Source organism: Podarcis melisellensis (assembly GCF_964234715.1).
Source record: "Podarcis melisellensis genome assembly, chromosome: 12".
In the NCBI taxonomy this organism is placed as follows: domain Eukaryota; kingdom Metazoa; phylum Chordata; class Lepidosauria; order Squamata; family Lacertidae; genus Podarcis; species Podarcis melisellensis.
Genome location: NC_138544.1, coordinates 15,540,293 through 15,567,613, shown reverse-complemented (window position 1 = coordinate 15,567,613; position 27,321 = coordinate 15,540,293). Strand labels below are relative to the sequence as shown.

The 27,321-nt window shown below is 44.2% G+C and overlaps 1 protein-coding gene across 1 annotated transcript in view; it reads right to left on the bottom strand.

The window, feature by feature from the left end:
• Nucleotides 1–20,669, bottom strand: part of CAPN7 (calpain 7) — a 36,788-nt gene extending 16,119 nt beyond the window's left edge. The window contains exons 1-11 of the mRNA XM_081882954.1: nucleotides 20,443–20,669; nucleotides 16,824–16,932; nucleotides 16,435–16,586; nucleotides 15,681–15,748; nucleotides 14,462–14,656; nucleotides 12,218–12,304; nucleotides 9,133–9,259; nucleotides 7,517–7,602; nucleotides 4,891–4,984; nucleotides 3,479–3,625; nucleotides 2,633–2,739 (exon numbers count right to left, since the gene is read on the bottom strand). Coding sequence (XP_081739080.1) covers nucleotides 2,633–2,739; nucleotides 3,479–3,625; nucleotides 4,891–4,984; nucleotides 7,517–7,602; nucleotides 9,133–9,259; nucleotides 12,218–12,304; nucleotides 14,462–14,656; nucleotides 15,681–15,748; nucleotides 16,435–16,586; nucleotides 16,824–16,932; nucleotides 20,443–20,544 — 1,274 coding nt within the window. The 5' untranslated portion in view covers nucleotides 20,545–20,669. The remainder of the gene's footprint in view (nucleotides 1–2,632; nucleotides 2,740–3,478; nucleotides 3,626–4,890; nucleotides 4,985–7,516; nucleotides 7,603–9,132; nucleotides 9,260–12,217; nucleotides 12,305–14,461; nucleotides 14,657–15,680; nucleotides 15,749–16,434; nucleotides 16,587–16,823; nucleotides 16,933–20,442) is intronic.
• Between the last annotated feature and the right edge of the window lie 6,652 nt (nucleotides 20,670–27,321).

Below are 27,321 nucleotides of genomic sequence, written 5' to 3'. Positions count from 1 at the left end.
GACTGCAAGAAGATCAAACCTCTCCATTCTGAAGGAAATCAGCCCTGAGTGCTCACTGGAAGGACAGATCGTGAAGCTGAGGCTCCAATACTTTGGCCACCAGAGGACTCCAGAGGACTCTCTGGAAAAGACCCTGATGTTGGGAAAGATGGAGGGTACAAGGAGAAGGGGACGACAGAGGACGAGATGGTTGGACAGTGTTCTCAAAGCTACCAGCATGAGTTTGACCAAACTGCGGGAGGCAGTGGAAGACAGGAGTGCCTGGTGTGCTCTGGTCCATGGGGTCACGAAGAGTCGGACACAACTAAATGACTAAACAACAACAAGATCCTTTTGAAGAAGAGAAAAGAAAGGCAGATGTCATCCTGGAAACCTTAACGAAGCGGTAGCATAAATTGATGCCTCTCAGAGGTTGCGGCACAGGGGTGGAAGACAGGTAAGAAATCTCGAAGAACTATTTCAGGAGTTACTATTATTATTATTATTAATTTTATTTATTCCCCACCCTCCCTGGCCAGAGCCGGGCTCAGGGTGGCTAGCACCAATAAAATTTCAGTAAAAACATAATAAGAAAAAAGAAAAAGAACAATTTAAAACACAAGTTAAAATGCAATTTAAAATGCAGCCTCATTTTAAGTTTTAGCTAGAACTAAAATAACTCCCCTCCTCTTCCCGTAGCTGGTGGAAACCAACTCCCATTATCTTCCACCATGGTTGGAGCTGATGGGATTTTAAAATAATAATAATAATAATAATAATACCAGATTTTTTAAAAATTAAATCGGATTTTTAAAATAAAATGCTTTTGGAGGAAAAATCTTTCCAAAGATAGTTTTCTATTAAGTTACATTATAGTCCAAAGGCTATTCATCAGGAAATAAGGATTTGTTTTAAGTTTTTCATGTGTGCTAAAACTCAGTCTTAAGTTGTTGTTTTTTAAAAATTGTTTAACCACATCAGTTAACAAACATGGACGCTATAATGTTATTGTTTTAGTTAAATCAATTGTTTAAATTGTTATTGAGGAAATGTTTATTTTTCTCCTTCCAATAAAGTACAGCAGAAAAGTTGTCCAAATATAAACAGTTAACTTATTAAACCTCACAATAATTTCATAACTATCTGTCTTTATGGGCTAATAGCCGTATAAATAAAGAATCTGTCTATGTATTTCTAATAGTATAACCAAATCAGTAATTTTTGATCTAACTGTAAAAACTGTTCTGAAAATTTATTATCCTAAAAATGAAACCTTCATCTGCTTGTAAATATGCAAGAATGAGTCTGTCTGTAAAAAAAAAAAAGATTTAAATCAAGTCTAACTAGTGATTTACATCGTGATTTAAATCAATTTGATTTAAATCAAATTCACCCTGATTGAAGTCCAACAGTACTTGACTACCCCCGAGCTAACACCACAAAACTTTAGTCCCTAGTATTTCTAATTAAACAGAGAAGCATGGGACTGAGGGAGGGAGAAATTTAATTGGACTGTTTGGACTAACGATAATTGGACTAATTATCATTTTGCGAGTATGGAATCTGGAAGGTATGTGCTATTTATCTTCGGCTGAACGGAGGACTGAAAGGAATCTGGAAACTTGCCAAGTGCACTGGCAAGATAACAGATCCTTCTTCTTCCGAGGCTGGGGGTGGAAATGGCGAAAACAGGTCACTGACTGGGATAGCGTGACTTTTGCAGCTATTCTTAAAGTTGCAAAAACAAAGAGCATGGGACTGAGTGAAGGAGAAATTTCTGGAACAAGACTGGGATATCAGCTCCGCTCAAGGCATGACAGATTGCAGCAACAACTAGGGAAAGATTGACATACATGGACAGGAAGAAACATCATGGACAGAACAAATGTCACACACAGGAAGAACAATGGCACAGTAGGAGATCTCCACTTGTAGTCTTATAAACTACTAAATTGGTGTCAACATGAATATAAGTTACAAATATAGCAGCTGTTGTATAAGGGATTACTACTATGATGGGAATGTAATTGAAATCAATAAGATTTTGGAACGCAGACACAAAGAAAATCATCAAAATAATCAATTCTAGTCCTTGGGAGGGCACGTAAATTATATAATTTGGAATTTGAATGATTTGTATTAGGAACTGTATTATAATTTGGCATTGTTCTAATGAGGCTATTATTGGATTATTGTAACTGAAAAAATATTAAAAATTATTATATACAAAAAGTATTTTTAATTAAACCAGATTCGAATGCTATCCTGAAGTCCTCCATATTTAACTGCAGCATCTGAAACAGCAAAAGCTCAAACACCAAACATGCCACAGCTTTTACTTCATGCCCGTTTGAAAAATATTTCTACTTCTGCCTTAAGTCCAAAGAAAGGCAGAATTCAGCCAAAAGCTTGTCATTATTTCTGGCCAATTGGCGTATTTCTTTTTAAAGTTTAACAGAGGACTGAAACGCACTACCACCAAAGTGCCATTTTCAACATTGGTCTCTCTCGCTATAGATAAAGACCATACCTTCATCAATTGCTCATCAGTATTTGCTAGCAATGGCACTAGCATGCATAAAAATACAATGGAACTATTCCGCTTATAACACCAAAGCCTCTTAAAAATATAAATATATCAGCCGTAAGTTACCTTTGGTAAAGCATCCTGAAGGAACTGTCTTTGTCAAAAGATTGGTTGCCTGAGTGCATGGCAATCCTTTCGGGTATCCAGCCAGTCAACGCATGGAGATCAATATTCTGAAATAAAAGCAGATTTCCTCAGTAACAAAAACAGCAGTATAACCCAGGACTGTGAAAAAGCCATCCATGTGGGGGGAAATTGCTATTTTTGAAAAGCAAGAAATTTAATCAAAAGTATGGTTCCAGTTCTGAAACTTCCAGTTTTCATTTCCTATTTGGTGCTGGAATATGTGAAACCTTTTAGGAGGTAACAGAATGCTAATTCACAGAAAAGCGGCTTGCAAAGTGATCTGTTGAAAACGCCATGGATTTTGCAGCAGCCCTCAGAAATTTTCAGATTCAGAGGAGACAGAATTGCACCGGCTAACATAGCTTCTTTCCTCCTTACCTTTGGCCACAATATAATGGTTTCTTCCCTCCATCATCACAGAGATGAAGCTGAAAATGTGATATCAATAAGGGCCAAAGCCTCAGAAACTGGAGACCAAGTTGTGGTACCCAAATTCATCTCCCCCCGAATTTCATCCATAAAGCCCCATACTAGACTTCAGTCGTGCTAACTTGCATTTGCCAAGAACATTCCCCAAATAAGGCCAACTCAAATATAACTTACTCCTACAGAGATTATTTGCCGTGCTGGAAAAAAAGCACACATGCTACAATGAACAAAAAGCAGAGATCGTATTTTGTTTATGATTTTACATTCTCTACTTGGGATTAATGGAAGAGCTCTTCATAATGGGAAGATCTGCCTGAACAGACATTTACTCCTTGCCAAGAACAGATCGCTACTCACAGAATTTGATCCTGGAAAATCATAACCTCCCATAACCTTCATGTAAGCCTTCTCTATCAAGGAAACCCAGAGTTCGCTTTTGTTGTTGGAGTAAGAGCAGAGAAGTTCTCCGCTGTGATCTACCGGTAGGAAGTCATCGATTATCACCTGGGCAAAACAGGACAGAGAGAGAGATCAAACCAAAAGCGCAAATAAGACCGTTGCGGCAGCTTCACATGGAATTAAGTCACGCAGAAGGGTCAGACTCAGAGAACAAAGAATATACATTGGCTCTAGCCAAGCGTTCTGACAATGTGTTGATTAAAACATGAGATGCGGGGGACACAGGAGCACTGTTAGCTATTTGTGATAAAAAAGACACCTTACACAAGACTTGAAGATAAATCTTTGCTTGTCAGGTTGGCAACAGTTGAACAACAGGTATCATTAATATAGTCGTACCTTGGATCCTGAACACCCTGGAACCTGGATGTTTTGGCCCCTGAATGATCGAAACCTGGAAGTGACTGTTCTGATTTTTTAATGTTCTTTTGGAAGCCAAATGTCCGACGGGGCTTCTGTGGCTTCTGATTGGCTGCAGGAGCTTCCTGCAGCCAATCAGAAGCCGCGCTTTGTTTCCAAACATTTTGAAGAAGAGTTTGGATTTGATATCCTGCTTTATCGCTACCCGAAGGAGTCTCAAAGAAGCTAACATTCTCCTTTCCCTTCCTCCCCCACAACAAAGACTCTGTGAGGTGAGTGGGGCTGAGAGACTTCAAAGAAGTGTGACTGGCCCAAGGTCACCCAGCAGCTGCATGTGGAGGAGCAGGGAAGCGAACACGGTTCACCAGATTACGAGTCTACTGCTCTTAACCACTACACTACACTGACTCTTGGAAATTGAACGGACTTCCAGAACGGATTCTGTTCAACTTCCAAGATACAACTGTATACTGTATATTAATGAACACAATGTGTTTCTCTCCCTTGAGCCCAAGAGAGGCTTTAGTCCTTTTTGTTTCCAAAACTCCTTCATGGCAGCGCCTAAGGTATTAATCCACAGATTGCTTGTCCTCACAAACGCCTCCGGACAGCGTCTGCCTGAAATCAGCACACACTCACGTTCTCGGTCAAAGAAACAACTAACAGAATAACCAGCCAACTCCCACCTGCCACCTCCTTTCCCCAATACCATTTATTCTTTTTGAAATACATTTACAATGCAAATGCAATACAAATGCTAGCAGACACCTGCCAATATTGTTGTCCCTCTGTAAACGCTGTGAATTGTGTGTGTCAGGGGGGTAAGGTCTTATTTTTGTGGTATATTCATCCTTGTGGAGACCCCCACGTGTTCAGACAACAACTTAAAAGGGATATAATTACATAAAATTCTAACCATCAACCTAGCAAGCAAACATTCATGACCTTACCTTCCGAGGGACCCCATTGATATGCAGCTTAACCATGTATTTTCCACACGGATTATATTCTGGCTCTCCTTTTTTATTCTGCGGATAAATAATGCTGTTTTGAAGGGGGGAAGGAAAGAGACCGGGGGAAATATTAGAATATATTCTGTGTGTATGTTGTGGACTATGCCAAGTCTATTTCAATCCCATGTTGTCAACTTAAAGCTTAAGAGTGGTATTGTATGCTATCTGGTGTTAAACGCACACCTGAGAGGGAAAGGTTCTCAGTTATACAGTGGTGCCTCAGGTTAAGTACTTAATTCGTTCTGGAGGTCCGTACTTAACCTGAAACTGTTCTTAACCACTTTAGCTAATGGGGCCTCCAGCTGCTGCCGCGCTGCTAGAGCCTGATTTCTGTTCTCATCCTGAAGCAAAGTTCTTAACCTGAAGCACTATTTCTGGGTTAGCGGAATCTGTAACCTGAAGCGCATGTAACCTGAAGCGCATGTAACCTGAGGTACCACTGTATAGAGAACTGAAAGTCCCAAACAGTGAAGGACACCAGCGACCACAATGGAGTTAGGCATATAAAATTGCAGCAAACAAAAATTATTAGGGTAGAGATGCCAGGTGTTTGAGCCTGGAACTTTTTGCATGTAAGATGCTCTACAGCTGAGCTGTAGGTAAAAGGTAAAGGACCCCTGGATGGTTAAGTCCAGTCAAAGGCGACCATGGGGTTGCGGTGCTCATCTCGCTTTCAGACCAAGGGAGCTGGCGTTTGTCTGCAGACAGCTTTCCAGGTCATGTGGCCAGCATGACTAAACCGCTTCTGGCCCAACGGGACACTGTGACGGAAACCAGAGCGCATGAAAATGCCATTTACCTTCCTGCTGCAGTGGTACCTATTTATCTACATGTGCTGGCGTGCTTTCGAACTGCTAGGTTGGCAGGAGCTGAGACAGAGCAACGGGAGCTCACTCGGTTGTAGGGATAAATAAATAAATAAAATTAAATAAATAGTACAGAGTATATAACTATTATAACCTCACCACTTATGCCATGCAGTGGTGCAACTTATTTAGATCATGTCATGAACAGCCCAGTCATTCCTATCATACTGACACAACTGAGATTCCTGCTCCCTGATGAATCATGCAGCAAAAACCTTCCTGTGCCACACAAAACTTTGGGTGGAGTGAATGGGGAACTGGCGAATGATATAGTCATGCACTGATTTCCCTAGATATTGGGAGGGATAGACACAAAGCACTGGGCTCCTGTTACTAGTGGCAACCTTGCATTTGTTGTCATCCTGCCTGGTAGCAGACTAAACTACATCACAAGAGTATTGTGACATCAGCAGTGCCATCCCAGCCAGACTTTGGAGCAGATGGTCAGGACCCCACCCCACGGGCAGGCGTCCCCCTTGAGGTGGTGAGAAGGCTACAAACAACACTGTCGTAAGCCAAATCGCACAGAAATGCTGTTTACCTTCTCGCCACAGCGGTACCTATTTATCTACTTGCACTGGCGTGCTTTCAAACTGCTAGGTTAGCAGGAGGTGGAACTGAGCAACGGGAGCTCACTCTGTTGCGGGGATTCGAACCACCGACCTTCTGATCGGCAAGCCCAAGAGGCTCAGTGGTTTAGACCACAGTGCCACCTGTGTCCCACAGCTGAGCTATGGTCCCTCCCCGAATGCATTCCCCATGCCTCTCACAACTGAGGATTTATGATTTCAGAGTGCCTATAAATACATGGACTGAAAGTGGGAGATATCGGAACACAACAGGTGTGGAAGATGCAGCAACCATCTTGAAACCAGCCATCTTGATTCAAACACACCATTAAGGCCTAGAAGAGGGAGGGAGGCTTTCTGTGAAAGGCAGAAAATGAGCAAGCAGACAGGAGTGCTTGGGAGACTGGGGACTCAGCTATACTAGCAAAGAAAAAGCTCTTTATATGCATTGTTTGTGCTTTATAACTCTGAGACACCAGATGGCACTGTGGACTTCCATTTTTGCCAACCTGATTTCTCATAGAGAGATTACAACGCGATTAACCAAAACACTTCTTTTATGTGTCTAGATCTAGCCTGGGTATCATGGGCCAAAAAGGTAGTGTTGAGCTTCATTGACCAAGTTGAAGTTACCGGTCAGGACTCTGGCTGCAGGTTTCCGGAGCACGTTAAAATAGCCAAAATGACCGGAAGAATCAGAAATCAGGACGACCAAAATTTTTAATAAGGAACGGGGGAAATTTATAATTTACCTTAAAAATCATTGTAAACAGTTAAAATCGTTAGTAAGATTGCAGTAACACTTGTAGTTTAGTGGTGAATTTTGGATATAATGGAGATGTAAAAGATTTGAATTGTTATAAAAGATGCAGGAGGAAATGATTAAGAATAGGACCCACAAGGAGGGAGGAGGGATGTCCAGGAGATTCTTTGGAATCTTGTTTTTATGTTGTAGGTTGGATATGTGATTGTAAAATTATAATTTGAAAAACTAAATAAATATATACATATTTAAAAATGGCCATAAACACAGATAGTGAAGCTGCCAAGTTCTTTCCAGCAAATTTTTTAAATTAGAAAAAACTGGAAACAAAAACTTTGCAGATCATCTGCCAGAACAGAGCATACCTGGTAATCAGCTTCTTGTTGTATCGTCTTTCGTATGCCGCACTGATAGCAAGAGAAGCTACGAAGGAACAATCTGACACGATTGTCTGAGGACAGAAAGAGTCAAGCGTCAAGGAGTGCCGGAACTACCCAAACTGTATAGAAATTTATTCATGTATGCGACTACAGCGGCAAGAATGTCACTTGCCCAAAAATGAAAAGAAGTAGTCTCAGCAAAAGAAGAATGGATACAAAAACTTATGGAATATGCAGATATGGTAAAACTTACTGGAAAAATAAGAAATCAACATAACAAATTTTTTTATAAAAGAATGGAAGTGGTTTGTTGAATATTTACTTATAAATTGCAAACAGATAAAAACATTGGCAGGATCATTGTAATAACCTGCAGTTTTATAAGAGTATAGATTTAAAGTAGATGAATAAATGAGCAAATTAATTCAGATATGCAGAAAATATTAAAAGTAAATTTAAGGAACCATAGAAAGAGGGGGAAGGAAGTCAAGTTTTGAAATGTTAAAATGACTATAAAATTCCTGAAATGTATAAAACTGAAAATCATAAATAAAATATATAAAAAATGAAGTGCCACTGACAAACAGGCCAATGTAAAGAGGATTGGGGGCGGGAACCCAACAATAAATTAGATCTCTCAACTGATCGGAAATCTGGGGGAAGAACTGAGCCAATTCAAGGCAAATAAATATGCTTCAAACTGTAAACACCGGTTTCCTCAAAGGTCAGGTAACCACACAGCGATGGGGAGCCAGAGGCCCTCCATATTGCCAGGGACGATGGGAATTGGAAGCCCAGAAATATCTGCAAGGCCACATAGCCCCCATCTCTGATATACCAGTTCTAACCTCAAAGCACCCAAACCTCTGGATTCTTCGTCAGATACAAAGGCATTGAAGAAAATATTCTCCATTCACTTTGACAGATGAGAAAGAGCCACTGATTCTGTTTCCCTAAAAAGCATTCCTCTAAACACACCTTCTCCAACTGCAGAAGAGCAGGGCTAGGGAATCTGTGGCCCTCCCAATGTGACTGAACTCGAACTCCCACCCTGGCTGACCACTGGCTAAGCTGCTCAGGACTAATGGGAGTTGGAGGTCAATACTACCCATGTTAAAGGTAAAGGGACCCCTGACCATTAGGTCCAGTTGTGGCCGACTCTGGGGTTGCGGCGCTCATCTCGCTTTATTGGCTGAGGGAGCCGGCGTACAGCTTCCGGCTCATGTGGCCAGAATGACTAAGCCGCTTCTGGCGAGCCAGAGCAGCGCACGGAAACGCCGTTTACCTTCCCACCGGAGTGGTACCTATTTATCTACTTGCACTTTGACGTGCTTTCGAACTGCAAGGTTGGCAGGAGCAGTTACAGCCTGCCAATGAAATGGCCCTTCCGATTCCCGAATTAGGGCTCTGAAATGTAGTTAATACTTTCTGGTAGCGTGGGGGTTCTGAACTTTGCTCACAGGAAGGGAACAGTGTATGAAAGAACATCAAAAGCGAAAGCTCTCTTATCAAGACTGTGAAAGTGTTAACTTCTGCCGTCTTGCTTCGTTTCTCTTATTTGAGGAAAGCCAACTGTGTCAGATCAGAACGATCCTCCTTACCTGTTTTATGCTGAAGCTCGACACTGTGTAGATCATGGTGGGGCTGTTTGTTATCTCATCAGGCCGCACCCAGCGGGAAAACATTGCCTTCTGCTTAGGAGACAACGGCAGCTTGCCACATCTATCCCTGCAATCAAAGCAATCCCCACCCCAAACCAAAAGTCACTGCTAAGTATGAAATCCATGAGCTGGTAAAATCATTTTATCACACATCATAATACCCAAAAGGTTTTCTGCCCACCTATGCAGATCCTCAGGGATGCGGGTGGCGCTGTAGGTTAAACCACAGAGCCTAGGACTTGCCGATCAGAAGGTCGGCGGTTCGAATCCCTGCGACAGGGTGAGCTCCCGTTGCTCAGTCCCTGTTCCTGCCAACCTAGCAGTTCGAAAGCACGTCAAAGTGCAAGTAGATAAATAGGTACCGCTCTGGTGGGAAGGTAAACAGTGTTTCCGTGCGCTGCTCTGGTTTGCCAGAAGTGGCTTAGTCATGCTGGCCACGTGACCCGGAAGCTGTCAGCGGACAAATGCCAGCTCCTCGGCCTATAGAGCGAGATGAGTGCCGCAGCCCCAGAGTCGGTCACGACTAGACCTAATGGTCTGGGGTCCCTTTACCTTTACCGTATGCAGATCCTAAAGACCACCTTTGGGCTCTTAGCTCTCCAAACCTGGAATTTCAGCCTCCAGTTCATGATCAGCCTTGCTTGGGCTTCTACACTGAATTAAGGTGAAAGGCAAAGGACTCCTGGACTGTTGAGTCCAGTCAAAGGTGACTATGGGGTTGTGGCGTTCATCTCGCTTTCAGGCAGAGGGAGCCGGCGTTTGTCCACAGATAACTTTCCAGGTCATGGAGCCAGCAGGACTAAACTGCTTCTAGCGCAACGGAACACTGTTTACCTTCCCGCCACAGTGGTACCTATTTATCTACTTGCACTGGCGTGCTTTCGAACTGCTAGGTTGGCAGGAGCTGGGACAGAGCAATGGGAGCTCGGTTGTGGGGATTCGAACCGCCGAACTTCTGATCGGCAAGCCCAAGAGGCTCAGTGGTTTAGACCACAGCACCACCCGCTGAATTATACCCTGCTTGCCCCAATATTTACCACTGTGAAGACTACTTAGGCCTCATGACCAACAACCAAAGCAATCTCCTTGTAATATATGCAGATCCCGGCTATCGATCTGTATTTGAGTTTATTTCCTAGGCTCCTTACAAACAAGTCTACTCCGCTTGGGTTCCAGAAAGCTACAATAGAAAACAGCTCTTTCTTAGCAATAGTTGCTTTACAATCTGCTTTTAATTCTTCGTTCTTTGCTGCTTTTTTTATATCTTTATACTGTTTTGTTTTGCTAGTATCACTCAACAGCTGCTGTCAGAATATTGTTATAACAGTCTTAGATCGCGGCTTTTATGGATTGTAATGTGTGATCATGCAATTTTATCTTTTTAATATGCTGCGAGCTGCCTTGGGAAGGTTAATTCCGTAAGGCGGCCTATAACTACTGAAATGAATGGAGCAAATATTCATCGGCAATTACTTTTTGAGATTGACTTCTAGACTCAAATGTGTATGTGTTTTCCCTGCCACATTTTCTTTAAATCTGAACACCTCTCAAGCCTCCTTGGCATTAGGGCTGTAGGGCTCATGAGTTACTTCAAGCAGCGGAAGAGAGTAAGAGATGCACTTCAGAGACTACAAAGGTGAGACAACTCCTATACACTTTGAAAAAAGGCTTTGGAAAAGTTGCCCACTTAACTCATTCATGATTCTACAATCCTAAGTCAGTGTGAAACAGATAAAACTCTGGGAGATACTAATAACAGGAGCGTGCAGATCTCTGAGGTCTTACAATTTAAAAATAAAGCTTTCTTCCTTTTCATAAATACCATATTAGCTTATGGTCTGATTAATTACAACTTATTTTGGAAAATGTATACAGTTTTTGTTTTTGTTGTGTTTTGTTTTCTACATGGGTAGTATTTCTTTCTTATTTTTTGTGTGTCTTATCTTACTCTGTGCACTTGCAATTATGTACTTTTTATCTTTGGCCAGGGTGCAGTCGGACCTATTTTCCTTTGTAGAAGAACAAGCATGAAGGAGGCCTCCCAGCGTGTTCACAGGCCCTTATATGATCAGTGAAAACAGTTGATCCTGGCAAGTATTAACCGCTCTCAGTCTTAACCTGATAACTGCCATTTGTGCAGATTATAATTTGTCTGAATTAATTTTAAGCTGTGTTTTAATTAATTGATGCCTGTTTCTATGTATACTGTGTTATTCATATGATGTTAGCCGCTCTGAGCCAAGCCCCAGCCGGGGAGGGCGGGGTACAAATAAAATATTATTATTATTATATTATATAGTTATATTATATAGAATTATCTTTCAATAAAGAATATAAAGGTAAAGGGACCCCTGACCATTAGGTCCAGTCGTGGCCGACTCTGGGATTGCAGCGCTCATCTCACTTTATTGGCTGAGGGAGCTGGCTAACTGCTAGGTTGGCAGGAGCAGGACCGAGCAACAGGAGCTCACCCTGTCGCGGGGATTCGAACCGCCGACCTTTTGATCAGCAAGTCCTAGGCTCGGTGGTTTAACCCACAGCGCCACCCACGTCCCATATGTAAATAAATATATATATATTATATAAAGACATATAGATATAAATATATATACTTGCTTTCGTATATATATATACATATATACATACATATACACACACATATATAAAGAATGTATGTATATATAAAATAAAGCTTTCTTCCAGCTTCCACTGCACTGATCATTCAGGGTTCAAGAAGCTCATTAATTGATTTCCTTAATCTGAAGCTGAATGGCCTGTAAGCATTTTTCCTAACAGTAGCAGTGTTCAAAAATTTAACAGGGTTACTGCAGATGTCAAGACTATTTCTAAAGTGCTTATAGTTGAATGAATTCACCCACAATGAGGAGGCCGCAACAGCTTACTTTTCACACCGCCCTTTCAAGGGAGCATCTGAACATTGTTCCCAAGAGAAAATTCTTAAGAATAAGAAGGAATGAGAAAGCATTTCGGCGAGTCCATCGCTAGGCAACTTATATTCACTTACGAGAAAGGTACCGGAAAAGCAAAACGCTCTCTGAGGTCAACGCTCATGAAAGGGACGTACTCAATGCCATTGATCTTTGACGTCTTCCTATGAAAGCAGGATGCAAGATGTCAGGACCACAGTGCTATTCAAACGCATTTGTTTCCCACCCTGCCAGCCTCTAAATGAACAGCTGCTTAATACTGTCAGCAGTTTTAGTATGGGAACGGGAGCAAGATGCAGTGGATGGTCTCGTTTTAAAGAGCCAGCAAATTTCCCCTTTCAGCTTTGCATTAAAAGCTTTGTTCACACGGTCATTACCCCTGAACATTCTGGCCACCAAGGGTTCAGAGAAGAATGGCTGGTTGAGTTAGGTCAGGGGTAGGCAAACTAAGGCCCGGGGGCCGGATGTGGCCCAATTGCCTTCCCAATCCGGCCCGTGGACAGTCCGGGAATCAGCATGTTTTTACATGAGTAGAATGTGTCCATTTATTTAAAATGCACCTCTGGGTTATTTGTGGGGCATAGGAATTCGTTCATTTCCCCCCCCCCCCTTCAAAATATAATCTGGCCCACCACATGGTCTGAGGGACGGTGGACTGGCCCACGGCTGAAAAAGGTTGCTGACCCCTGAGTTAGATAAAGAGGTAGGGAGGTCAGTGTGGTGCAAACACAGTCTTAAAATAGACACTGCTTCCCCAGACCACCAGGGGGCTCCATCTCTTTGAAGCTTGCCTGCCAGGGAGGAAGTTACTACTGTAGCCTTCCCCTGACTTCCTCCAAAGCTGTACAAAGTCCTATTTATGTTGGCTTGTTTTAAAAGGGCAGCAGTGGCGGCAATGGCTAACAAGCGTGGCAAACCTGTATCTCCTCTAGCAGCAATGCTATTTCACGCCCAAATATGTGGATACATTTATCAGCTAAATATCCTGCTGTTAGCCTTAGTACATTTGCATCCCAAAGGGAAATGGGATTAGAATTACACATTGCTTGATCATTGACATAAACTCCATGATAAAGTTGGCTCGCCTTCTTGATATTTAAGAGCCGTGCAACATTTGTTGTTGTTGAATCTGTTAGGATACAGTGGTGCCCCGCAAGACGAACGCCTCGCAAGACAAAAAACCCGCTAGACGAAAGGGTTTTCCGTTTTGGAGGCGCTTCGCAAAACGAATTCCCCTATGGGGTTGCTTCGCAATACGAAAAAAAATCTTGCATCCCCCCGCGGGGTTTTTCTGCTTTTTTCGCCCTTTTCTTAAGCTGCTAAGCCGCTTATCAGCTGTTCCGCTGATCGCTGGAAGCCGCTTGACAGCTGTAGCGCTAATCCGCTAAGCTGTCAATGGGCTTGCTTCGCAAGACGAAAAAACCGCTATACGAAGAGCCTCACGGAACGGATTAATTTCGTCTTGCGAGGCACCACTGTATTGATGTTCCGTTCCGCCTTAAGAGGAACAAATATGTGGTTGTTGTAATTCACATGTCTGTTTACTTCCATCACAGTCTGCTGGGAACTTCCGTTGTATATTGCTTTTGCTATGCTGCTGTTTTGCTTAGACACGAAGGGAAGCAGACATGTTTTTCCTTTGTTCCTGAACTCTGCTGAATAAAAAGGTAAAGGGACCCCTGACCATTAGGTCCAGTCGTGACCGACTCTGGGGTTGCGGCGCTCATCTAGCTTTATTGGCCGAGGGAGCCGGCGTACAGCTTCCGGGTCATGTGGCCAGCATGACTAAGCCACTTCTGGCAAACCAGAGCAGCACACGGAAATGCCATTTACCTTCCCACCGGAGCGGTACCTATTTATCTACTTGCACTTTGACGTGCTTTCGAACTGCTAGGTTGGCAGGACCAGGGACTGAGCAACGGGAGCTCACCCCGTCGCGGGGATTTGAACCGCTGACCTTCTGATTGGCAAGTCCTAGGCTCTGTGGTTTTACCCACAGCGCCACCCACGTCCCTGTAAATAATGCTTACACATGTTTCTGTCCGCCACTTCGATTGCAAAGAGTTATTATCTCTGCTGGCTTGCATGCTTAAGCTTCTGAAGTCTTCTGCCAAATGCCCCGGTCTCCCTGGACGCATTGCAACAGAATCATCACATCGGTCTACAATTTGGTGCTTTCAACAATCCCATGCATGCTTGCTCAGAAGTAAGCCTCACTGTGTTCAGTGGGACGGGCTCCCCGGTTTAAGTGTGCACCCGACTGCAGCCTAAATGAGGCAACCCATTTTCAATAAGCCTGGAAAACTGTTCCCTTTCCTTACCTGAGCACCTCAATCTCCTCGGCGGTGTATCGCTGACCTTGAGGTTCACTGGCCTGTACAGCTCTGACTGCCTGTGGCTTATCGTTCAAGGAAAAATCAGGCCCTAAAGGAAAGTAAGTCCTGGCTTGCTGATTTGGTTTCGCTGGGACCGGCTTGTCTTTCTGAGACGGCTTTGAATCCTTCAGCGCTTCAGCTCTAAAATAGAGAGTTTGCATTTTACACGCATCAAGAGTTTTTATTTCATTGGTGGCGGTATGTTGCGAATCCTCCTATAAATGCCACCAATCATATACTACTCATTTTACTATGCAAAAAATATTAATTGCTTTTGTGAGAACGAATGATTAAAAAACAAATGCGGCAAGAGTGACTGCATATTTCTTACGTATTTGCATTCTTAGGCTTCTCATATACTCTACCTATTAAATGTCCATAAGACCTTCGTTTCATACAGCCCGAGGATTCCTGTACAGCAAGAACGGCATATGCCATCTAACATAGAAACCACTCAAGACAGTTCTTTCAACTAAATAGAAAACCTGAAAATTTTGTGCATACTAACAGGAATCATGCAACCGTTTATTTAGCAAGCTTCTTGTTGCATTGTCTTGCTAGAGATTAGTGCACAGCCAGAAATTTAGCTGGAAACAGCTATTCCATTATTCTAAATACAGTACACAGATACTGTATTTTTTGCTCTATAGGCCACACGGACCATAGGACGCACCTTGTTTTATAGGGGGAGAACAAGAAAAAAAGAATCTCCCCCTCTCTGCTCAGCACCCCTTCAGCGAAGTGGCAGGAGAAATGGAGCCCCTTCCATTTCTCCTCCCCCTTCGCTGAAGGGGCGCTGTGCAGAGAGGGAAAGCTGTGCAGCGCCTCTCTAGCAAAGCGAAGCCTGGAGAGCGAGAGGGATCGGTGCGCACCAACCCCCTCGCTCTCCAGGCTTTAGTGAAGGCAACCCGAAGCCTCCGGAGCGCAGTGGGAGCTCCCGCTGCACTCCGGAGGCTTCTGGCGGCTATCCCTGAAGCCTGGAGAGCGAGAGGGGTCGGTGCGCACCGACCCCTCTCGCTCTCCAGGCTTCAGCGAAAGCAACGGAATGCAACAGAGACCTGCGGATATAGGGCGGTATATAAATTCAATAAATAACAACTACTACTACTATTTAGGAAACAGCGTTTTCACGCAATGTGCTCATACAAAGCTTCAAGAAACTCACCTGTCCAGTGCCTGCCGAGCCAGCTGCTTCAGTTTTGCCTGGAGAGCTGTTTCTGAAGTTTCATTGGCCTTTAATATGAAAAAGGGGGGTTTAAGAAGCCTAACCAGCAATCTACATACAGATAAACAAAGAGGCCAGGGGGAAGGAAATGTCAATTCCTTCCATTCATACTATCCACAATGACGACACAAATCCTTCTAACAGACAAAAAACCTCTCTGCAAGACTATTTTGTCTCAAACACTCAATAAAATGAAGGCAACTTAGATGCAGCCAAATAGCTGAAGTTAGAAAAGCAACAGCTTTAAAGAATAAGACCTGTAGTGTAGAAGAGCTCAGTCTACCTATCAGATAGACTCAAGATAAGCCACTGCCTCTTAGCCTCAGTACTCTGCTAGGGCTGGGCAATATATTGATATATTGTTAAAAACCGGTTTCAAGTCCATATCGTTATATCGGCTTCATAATTTTTGGCCTGGCTATACATCGTGAATCATGGGATGGGTGTGGGTGGGTGTTATGCAAAAATCACAATGTGGGGGAAACCGTGAAGTCAGCCAATGCTTCTCTCGATTCCTGCAGCCCCTTTTAACTCTTGCCAGCTCAGGTCTCCCCTTCCTCATGGGGGGGTGGGGGAGCGAATCGCAAGAGCAGGTAGTGGCAAAAACCACAATCGTGTGTCGATCGTTTGCAGGAACGGAAGAGTTCCTTGACATGACATAATCCCAACAAGTTAAGTTGGTAACTTAACGTACCGTTTTCAGGCAGAGTTCCACAGCTTCCGTGTACAGCTCTATTGCTTCCTCACTGTTGCCTTTCTCGTCTTCATCAAAAGCCTGCGTAACCAGGAAACGGGCCCGCTCCAAATCCAGCTGCTGCTTCGACTTCAAGGGGTCGACTCTTTGCACTGGAGTAGGACGAAGAACCATTCATTTTCCTTATTTAACCTGACTCATGATTATAGTTACAGTGGTACCTCGGGTTACAAACACCTTGGGTTACAGACTCTGCTAACTTGGAAGCAGTACCTCGGATTAAGAACTTTACCTCAGGATGAGAACACTGGGTGTAACATCTTTTCTAGAACATGCCTTGTTGATTTCCTAATGAAGAGAGAAAGTTTTCAGGTTTTGTCTTTACTAACCTGCTGAGTACAGGGCTTGAACTCTTTCCAAATATTCACTTATTTTCTCTGGAATATTTTCCAAGACGGATCCTGCCATTGCAGCATAAATCAAAGACTGTGCAGCTTCCTGAGAAGAGAAAATACAACACAAGTGTTTAAAAATTAAGGCAACCAGAAAACTTATCTCCCTCAAATATATTATTATTAGATTTCTTCACCATAAGACCCCAGAGCAACATTAAAGGACAATGTTAAAGTCAATTAAAACAAATTACAATGAAGAGAACAGGTTGGATCCTTAAAATATTTCTTTCAGGTTTCAAAAGCCAGGGAAAGCATAACCTCATTTGCACAAATGCCTTCTCAGTACCTATTTATCTACTTGCACAGGTGTGCTTTCAAACTGCTAGGTTGGCAGGAGCAGGGACTGAGCAACGGGAGCTCACCCGTTGCGGGGATTTGAATCGCCGACTTTTGATTGGCAAGCCCAAGAGGCTCAGTGGTTTAGAGCACAGGACCACCCGCATCCCAAGCAGACCTCCCCAACTGGTAGACCTATACAGAAAGCATTCTTTCAGGTACTTTTATGAGCACAGGATCCTACCAAATTTCCCCCAGCATGCTAGGTTAACTTCACAAGGGCTACGCAATCACTCCATACTTAAAGGTTTTAGAACATGTGCACGGAATTATATATTTTTTTTCCCCACAAGATCCCCTCCCAAAAGTGGAAGTCACTGTAAACAAACACCATTTCTACATATATTTAACACCAGGGCAAGAATCACAGTTCATGCAAGAGGCCCTTTCATCAACACGGGCTTGCGCCTGAGTTACTCATGCTAACGTTTTGACCGCAACATCTAGCGTTCACAACTATCTTTTAACTATGCCTCAGTCAGTAGAGCATGAGACTCTTAATCTCAGGGTCATGGGTTAAATTGAGCCCCACAATGGGCAAATGATTCCTGCAACGCAGGGGGGTCTGTTCCAGCTCTGCAATTCTAATTTTGCAGGAGTGGTGGAGCCCAGATGTTGCACTTGGAAGCTCCCATATTCAATTCACAGCATCTCAGGAAAGAGGACTGGGAAATCCCTCTACCTGAGACCTTGGAGAGCGGCCAAAATTATAGACCTCCACTTTGTAAGACTGAAATACTTTGGCTCCAGCCAAAGCCAACCAGACCTTTCCTGCACAGCTAGAGTATCCAGACACTGCAAACAATTTTTGTCTTTTTCATTGAATGGAAGCCATTAGCTTACGATCAAAGTTAGCCACAGAAAAATCTAGCCACGTGGAAAAAGGTGGTTATGAAACGAGTGTACACTGCGGTCAATGTAAAATCAAGCATGACTGGAATTAGTTTGCAGAATTATAACCACACCCTTGGTATGACTTGACAGCAAGTCAAGGTGCATTTTCAAAATATTTGTGGCATTTGATACCTGCAACCTAAGTACAACTAAGTTTGACATGTGGCGCAAAGCTCGTCTCCTCATCAGAATATGCCCCCCTATTATTATTATTTTTGCCCTGACCTGTATGTATTCCTGTACAGGTTGTGTGAAAGGTCATATATTTCAGCTCTGAGTAGCAAAGCACAAACAAATTTTCAAATTCCTTGGTAGGTGTGTGCGTGAAGAATTCCAGAGTGGCCTTCTGGTTGCAATGGAGCTGAGGGGGTGCAAAGTTGAGAAGATTCCTGAAAATGCCCATTCGGGGACGCCCAATTTTGGCCTTGCTTGGGGTGCCCCCTTACCAAAGATTATCAGAGTCCAGAGGATACAACTCTTGTCACTCCAGCTAGCACATTCCATAAACCTACAGAAATGGGGTACAAAAAGTGGCAGCCTTTTGAGGTGCCACAGAGCAGCCTCCGTTGCCAGTGTTGGGCACTCGGTTTCGCACTCAAATTAGCTGAGCTTCGGACAAGCAAAGAGCTGGGAGACATTTAGGGCTGCCACCTTTGTCCTGGCAAAATACCGGACAGGGAAGGGCGGTCGGGAGACAATTTTCTCTCTCTTTCAACTTGTCCTGATGTGACTTCAAAATCAATTCATTACAATCTACTGCAGCCTAACAGGATGGCCTTTGTGGAATTTGTCACACGCATAAAGAGGGGTGCCAACTTGAATACAGGGGGGCTGGCAAGCCCCACCCCACATAACTGACCACATGACACGGTGCATGCACACCTGTTGAATGATAATGCACATCAACTTTTGGAGGGAACAGCCCCTCAAATATTTTACTGGGAGGGGGGTGAAGGGACCTCGGCCCCTAGAAGTTGGTTCCTATGCACATGGATTTGTAAATCTATTTGTTATTGGCTACCTAGAGCAGCGTTCTGAACTCCCATTGTTCTAGGCGTATTTTACGACAGGGAATTTCCTTAGCGCGAGCAGTTTCTGAGCTCTGGGAGCAGTCCTGTGCCAAAGGTTTCAGATTAAAACTGTAGAGTGGAAGGAAAGGAGGACCTTTGTCTACCTTCCCACTTCCAGCTACTCTTTGAAGACCGGAGAAGAGACCCCCTTAAGAATATTAGGGGGGTGGGCAAGGGAAGGACTGGACCATGTGAAAAACAAGCACAGTATTTTAGCTGCAGTTCATTCATTTTCAGCTTTGTATTCTTGCTATAAAAAAACACGCCTAGGAATTCTGTTGTTGCGCCCACAACTTAGGTTTATGGTGCCATTTAGCTCCTAGCTTTCATATCTCAGTTTCTAACATTAACCCAGAGCTTAACCTTTCACACACCCTTTCAAACACAGCCCGTTGGAGAGGATCCCTAACTTGGCACAGAGATAGAGAGGGAACCTGAAATACAGAAGAAAACTTTATCAATAAAGGATGAAGCATTTTACACTAACATTTCTGTATTGTACAGGACAGGTGGCAACATGGGCATAGCCAGGCCTCTTGTTTGGGGAGGGGGGAGACCTTTTGCTAGGGGGGGGGCAGGTCTTTTTATAATGTTTTTATAATGTCGCACTATTTTGGTGTTGTTAGCCGCCCTGAGCCCGGCTTCGGCTGGGGAGGGCGGGATATAAATAAAATTTATTATTATTATTATTATTATTATTATTATTATTATTATTATTATTTGTGGTGGGGCAAGACTTTTGTTGGGGGGGCAGGCCTTTTGTTGGGGTACAGGCCTTTTGCTAGGGGGCAGCCATTTTGCTGGGGGGGGCAGCCCTTTTGTTAGGGGGGCAGCCGTTTTGTTAGGGGGCCAGGCATTTTGCTAGGGGGGCAGGCCTTTTGCTGGGGGGCAGGCCTTTTGTTAGGGGGCCAGGCATTTTGCTAGGGGGGCAGGCCTTTTGCTGGGGGGCAGGCCTTTTGTTAGGGGGCCAGGCATTTTGCTGGGGGGGCAGCCCTTTTGTTAGGGGCAGCCCTTTTTTTTAGGGGGCAGCCCTTTTGTTAGGGGCAGCCCTTTTTTTTAGGGGGGCAGCCCTTTTGTTAGGGGCAGCCCTTTTGTTAGGGGGCCAGGCATTTTGCTGGGGGGCAGGCCTTTTGTTTGGGGGGGCAGAACCTCATGTGGTTTGTATTTATATTGATTTTTATTGCCCCCCTTGGCTACAGCCAAGGGTGGCACCCCCATTTCCCCCCCCCCCGCGACCCCGCTCCCCCTGGCACCTTGTAGTAAAAGGCCGCTTCGTGGTAGTGGCCCCGCTGGTCCCGCTGCACCGCCATCTGCGCGAACTTCACCGCCTCCTGCTCCAGCTCCGCCGCTTCCATGGCCGGGTCCGGGCAGCAGACGCCTCAGCGCGCTCCTTTCCTTATTCGCTGACGTCACGGCAGCCCCCCGACGTCTCCGCCTATGGCCTCCCGCTCAGGAAGGGACTTCCCGGCAGCCCCTGTGGCGGAGGCGTCGACGTCGCGGTGCGCCTGCGCAATGCGGGAGAACGCTCCTCCCTCCCCTCCACCTTTCGCTGGAGAGAGATAGGCACTCAACCGTAGGGGCCCAGGTGTGCCTGTTGAACTACAACTCCCATCATCCTCTCCTGGAATGGTCAGAGATCAGGGAATGATGGGAGTTGTAGTTCAAGGGAATCTGGGCCTCGAAGGCGGAAAAAGGCTCAAGAGAGTTATCTGTTGGTTGGAGCTGTCAGGTGTGATCGAGTTGAGGTGCCTTTTTCTCCTATTTGACCTCCCAACCCTATGATTCTGAGATTCTATGGGGGAAATCCAGGTTGCTCTTGGGTTTTTTTAAAAAAGTGTACCTGTGATCGACTTATTATTACATATATATATGTAATAAAGACAGAAAAACAGAAAAATTAATTTTACTGTATATATATATATATATATATATGCTTTCGTAGATTTTCACGGGTACAGGAATGCAGGTTTTGGTGTCCTCGGGTGTCTTCCCGTGTAAAAGTTGGGGTGTCTAGGCGACGTTTCGACGAGGTCTCACTCGTCATCTTCAGGCTGGTGCTTTCGGCTTCTTGTTACTGGAACAGAGCAGGATCTCAGTGTTTGAGTTCCTATAAATACTGTTGAGGGGGTGTGGTGTATAGCCTCCAATGTTCTGGGCAGAGAGGAAGTTCCCAGGCTAGTGTGCCTTTTCTTCTTTTGTTCCTTAATTACTTGAGGGATATCTTGAGTGATTTCTTGAGTGATATCCTGAGTACCACTTAGGTGGGTCATTAGGTGTGGATTAGTTGCTAAAGTCTTTGTGTCTTGACCTCTTGAACTTTGTGAAGAGTTTTTCTGAGAAGATGGCTGTACTGCACTTAGTTGTGCTCTGGCTTGGCTTCGTGTATAGGGGCGAGCTGTGGTTTTGTGGCCTGTGTCAGCCAGATCTGTGTAGGGATTGCAGGGGGGTGCAGCATCCGGAGGTGCCACCATGGTTTGGCTACTGGATGGTGTCTGTAATTTATCTGTGGAGAGGGTCTGGGTTTGGGTCTGGTGTGGTTGATTGGTGATGGCGTTCTGTGTGCCTCTGGATCTGGTGTCAGTTTTTGTGGGGAGGGCTAATTTCCAGATGTCTGGCAAGCGGGATGTGTCGTCACGCTTGTTCATGTTGTGAGGGTGTTTCTCTATCTCGATGGCTTCCATGATTATTCTCTTGTGGTGATGTTCCATGTTAAAGAGCAATTTGGAATCTGGAAATTAGCCCTCCCCACAAAAACTGACACCAGATCCAGAGGCACACAGAACGCCATCACCAATCAACCACACCAGACCCAAACCCAGACCCTCTCCACAGATAAATTACAGACACCATCCAGTAGCCAAACCATGGTGGCACCTCCGGATGCTGCACCCCCCTGCAATCCCTACACAGATCTGGCTGACACAGGCCACAAAACCACAGCTCGCCCCTATACACGAAGCCAAGCCAGAGCACAACTAAGTGCAGTACAGCCATCTTCTCAGAAAAACTCTTCACAAAGTTCAAGAGGTCAAGACACAAAGACTTTAGCAACTAATCCACACCTAATGACCCACCTAAGTGGTACTCAGGATATCACTCAAGAAATCACTCAAGATATCCCTCAAGTAATTAAGGAACAAAAGAAGAAAAGGCACACTAGCCTGGGAACTTCCTCTCTGCCCAGAACATTGGAGGCTATACACCACACCCCCTCAACAGTATTTATAGGAACTCAAACACTGAGATCCTGCTCTGTTCCAGTAACAAGAAGCCGAAAGCACCAGCCTGAAGATGACGAGTGAGACCTCGTCGAAACGTCGCCTAGACACCCCAACTTTTACACGGGAAGACACCCGAGGACACCAAAACCTGCATATATATATATATATATATATATATATATATATATATGTACACACACAGTAAAATTAAATTTTCTGTTTTCCAATTTAGAATACTCACTTAAACATCCTTAAAATGACTTCCCTTTTTCTCTTTCCACGGTTCTTTTCGCATATCCCTGCACATTTTAGGTAAACTAAACCATTCAGTAGTCCATTATTACATCCATCAAAACTTATTTGCACTGTTGAATTTATCTTAATGCTGCCAACGTTTTCAAGTGTACACAATTCCCCGCCCCCCGCATATATTCAATAAACATTTTACAATCTTTTCTAAAGGTATGTTCTTGTTTTCTTATTCTATGTTAAGTCCTCAAACTATGCATATTCCATCAACTTATTACGTTTTCATATCCCTTGGAAGCTGTCCAGAGTGGCCGGGGCAGCCCAGGCAGTTGGGCAGGGTATAAATAATAAAACAAAAACAACAGCAACAACAACAACAACAACTATTATTATTATTAAGTAGCAGGTCGACCATCTGTGAACACAATGTAGCCTCAGAGTTTGTTTCCGATTCAGGCTTTCTTTTGTGTGAAAACCTATGTCTGTCTGAATGTTGTTAAAAAATATAATGCAGTGGTACCTCGTGTTAAGTACTTAATTCATTCCAGAGGTCCGTTCTTAACCTGAAATTGTTCGTAACCTGAAGCACCACTTTAGCTAATGGGGCGTCCTGCTGCCGCCACGCCGCCGCTGCACAATTTCTGTTCTCATCCTGAAGCAAAGTTCTTAACCTGAGGTAATATTTCTGGGTTAGAGGAGTCTAACCTGAAGCGTCTGTAACCTGAAGCGTATGTAACCTGAGGTACCACTGTAAAGGTAAAGGGACCCCTGACCATTAGGTCCAGTCGTGACCAGCTCTGGGGTTGTGGCGCTCATCTCACTTTATTGGCCGAGGGAGCCGGCGTACAATTTCCAGGTTATGTGGCCAGCATAACTAAGCCACTTCTGGCGAACCAGAGCAGCGCACGGAAACGCCGTTTACCTTCCCACCATAGTGGTACGTATTTATCTACTTGCACTTTGATGTGCTTTCGAACTGCTAGGTTGGCAGGAGCAGGGACCGAGCAACGGGAGCTCACCCCGTCGCGGGGATTCGAACTGCTGACCTTCTGATCGGAAAGTCTTAGGCTCTGTGGTTTAACCCACAGCGCCACCCGTGTCCCAATATATATAATAAAATGTTAATAATTCCTATATTGGGGAGCATGGCTTGGAAAGAGTTGCTTACTGCAGCCATTCAATAGGATCTGCTATCAATATTGCAGATCAGAGAAGGAGCCGAGCAGGCGGGTTTAGATTTTCAGCGCCAACTCATGCAATGCCCCTCTTCTGTTCAATATCATTTAAATAGGCTTCCCAAAGTCAACTGTAGGCAAAAGTCCTGTTTCCATTGATAAACTTGCATGCATTCGCCTTGCTCTTATCAATGCCGCAATTCCCCCCCCCCGCACACTCTTGCCTTCGCAAGAGTTGCTACCCAATCAGAGTTCCGCTAAAATCCTGTCTGTCTATTATGTTCACTATCCTCTTCACTTCTGCCTCGGATAGATGGAAAGTGGCGTCCAACAGGAATCCGGCAGTCTACTGTTATGTGTGAGCGGAAAGTTCTAACTCTATGGCCCAAAGGGGGAGAAACGTTATACATCTCTCCGCTCCTGGGAAAAATCCTTCCTGGACGCCTGCGCAGTCAGCAAAAGTGAAGCTCAACTGCCAGGAGTTCGTGTAGGGCAGCTCACGCTTGTTGCTTGTTGCGCAGAACTGCTTACAATCAGTGGTTTATCAGTGGTATATATATATATATATATGTTTTGGTGTCCTCGGGTGTCTTCCCGTGTAAAAGTTGGGGTGTCTAGGCGACGTTTCGACAAGGTCTCACTCGTCATCTTCAGGCTGGTGCTTTCGGCTTCTTGTTACTGGAACAGAAGCCGAAAGCACCAGCCTGAAGATGACGAGTGAGACCTCGTCGAAACGTCGCCTAGACACCCCAACTTTTACACGGGAAGACACCCGAGGACACCAAAACCTGCATTCCTGTACCCGTGAAAATCTACGAAAGCAAATATATATATATATATATATATATGCAGGTTTTGGTGTCCTCGGGTGTCTTCCCGTGTAAAAGTTGGGGTGTCTAGGCGACGTTTCGACGAGGTCTCACTCGTCATCTTCAGGCTGGTGCTTTCGGCTTCTTGTTACTGGAACAGACACCCCAACTTTTACACGGGAAGACACCCGAGGACACCAAAACCTGCATTCCTGTACCCGTGAAAATCTACGAAAGCATATATATATATATATATATATATATATATATATATATATATATATGAATAACTTTTTATTGAGTTTTGTGAACAAGAATAACGCTATACAAATAAGTATACCAAGTTTTCTCATGTCATTTGTATATCACAAAAATAGCATAATAAATGTGGAGTAATATCTACAGCATGTGGTTCATTATTAGTGCTCAATGTATTTTTATTTATGAATGAATGAAATAAACAATGCATAAGTCTATAGATATAGTCCTGAACGTCTATGACAGTGATGGCCAAACTTGGCCCTCCAGCTGTTTCGGGACTACAGTTCCCATCATCTCTGACCCCTGGTCCTGCTAGCTAGGGATGATGGGAGTTGTAGTCCAAAAGCAGCTGGAAGGCCAAGTTTAGCTGTCACTGGTCTATGAGGATTCCTGACATTTCCCCGAGTTGGGTGTGCAGATGGAGAGGAGATCTGATAGCCATCTTCAAATATCTCAAGGGCTGTCACGTGGAAGATGGAGCAAGCTTATTTTCTCCTGCTCTGGAGGGTAGGACCCGAACCAATGGCTTCAAGTTCGAAGAAAAGAGATTCCAACCAAACTCCAGGAAGAAATGTTGGAAATGTAAAGAAAATGAAGGTACATTCTTTCACCTTTGGTGGACGTGCCCAAGTATTAAGGCTTTCTGGGAAATGATATATAATGAAATGAAAAAGGTATTTAAATATACCTTCCTGAAGAAACCAGAGGCCTTTCTCCTGGGCATGGTCGGCCAATTGGTGTCAAAGAAGGATAGAACTTTCTTTATGTACGCCACAGCAGCAGCAAGAATACTCATTGCAAAGGACTGGAAGACACAGGATCTACCCACTCTGGAAGAAACACTGGCAGAATCCGAGACCAGGGAGAAGAGTCGGCGGAAGAAGATTGGAAGAAATTCAAAGACTATCTACAGAAGTATTGCAAAATTAATGAATGTTAGAATGATATCGGATAGAAATTAAATGGTTTCCAGTTGTAATGTTTTAAGAGAATATGGAAAAAAGCAGGTTAAAACTTATTGATAAGGATTTGCTGAACTAACAATTTGAATTGGAATACAAAAAAGGGAGGTATGAGGAGGTCTGGGAAATAAGTTAATGGAAAATAAGCTATGGAAACTTTGTGTGTTTTTAATTATTTTTATTTTTTTATTTTTTATTTTTTATTTTTATTGTATTAATATTGAAAACTTTAATAAATAACTTTTTTTAAAAAAGAAATTTCTGACAGTAAGGGCTGTTCAACAGTGGAACAGATTCCCTACTTCACCTGTGGTTTTAAAGCAGAGGTTGGATGGTCATCTGTCAGGGGTGCTTTAGTTGTGATTCTTGAAATTGCAAGGGTTAGACTAGATCATAGAATCATAGTGTTACAGAGCTGGACCCTCAGTCATCTAGTCCAACTCCTTGCAATACAGGAATATGTAGCCGTCCCATATAGGGATCGAACCTGCAACCTTGGCATTTTCAGCACTACACTCTAGCCAACTGAGCTACCAGAGACGTCCCAGATGACCCTCCAGGTCCCTTCCAACTCTCCAGTTCTTTGATTCTGTATTTCCCCCATTGCAGTCTGATTTTGGAAGAGAGTAGACAATGAGCCAAGCAGCCTCCTAGCGATCCTAAACATGCTGTGTAGAAGTCAGCTTTGCTTATTGCGATGCAAACTCTTCATCTCCATAATATATTTAGAACCAGAATATCCACAGCCAGTACTCTTACATGCCACTAGCCAGTGATTCCTTCATTATGGATAAAGGTAAAGGTAAAGGGACCCTTGACCATTGGATCCAGTCGTAGCTGACTCTGGGGTTGTGGCGCTCATCTCGCTTTATTGGCCGAGGGAGCCGGCGTATAGCTTCCGGGTCATGTGGCCAGCATGACTAAGCTGTTTCTGGAGAACCAGAGCAGCGCATGGAAATGCCGTTTACCTTCCCGCTGGAGTGGTACCTATTTATCTACTTGCACTTTGATGTGCTTTCGAACTGCTAGGTTGGCAGGAGCAGGGACTGAGCAGCGGGAGCTCACCCCGTCACGGGGATTAGAACCGCCAATCTTCTGATCGGCAAGTCCTAGACTCTGTGGTTTAACCCACAGCGCCATCTGCGTCCCTTCATTATGAATATTGAAGTTTATTACGACTAAATATAAACTATGGTTACCAGACCGTTTCCCGGGGACAGTCCCCGGATTTACAAATCTGTCCCCGGACAAAATCCGTCCCCGGAATGTCCCCGGATTTCTTAGTAGGGAATGAATGTTACGTGATTGTTTCAATGGCACAAGACACATCATATGGGGACTTCCGGCGAGGCAAAATGGCGGGTGCCACGGCAGCGGGCAGCTTCTGAAGCCAGCCAGAGCCAACTGCGCTACCAGACTGGCTCTGGGTTGCTGAAAGTGCTGCTGCTGCCACCA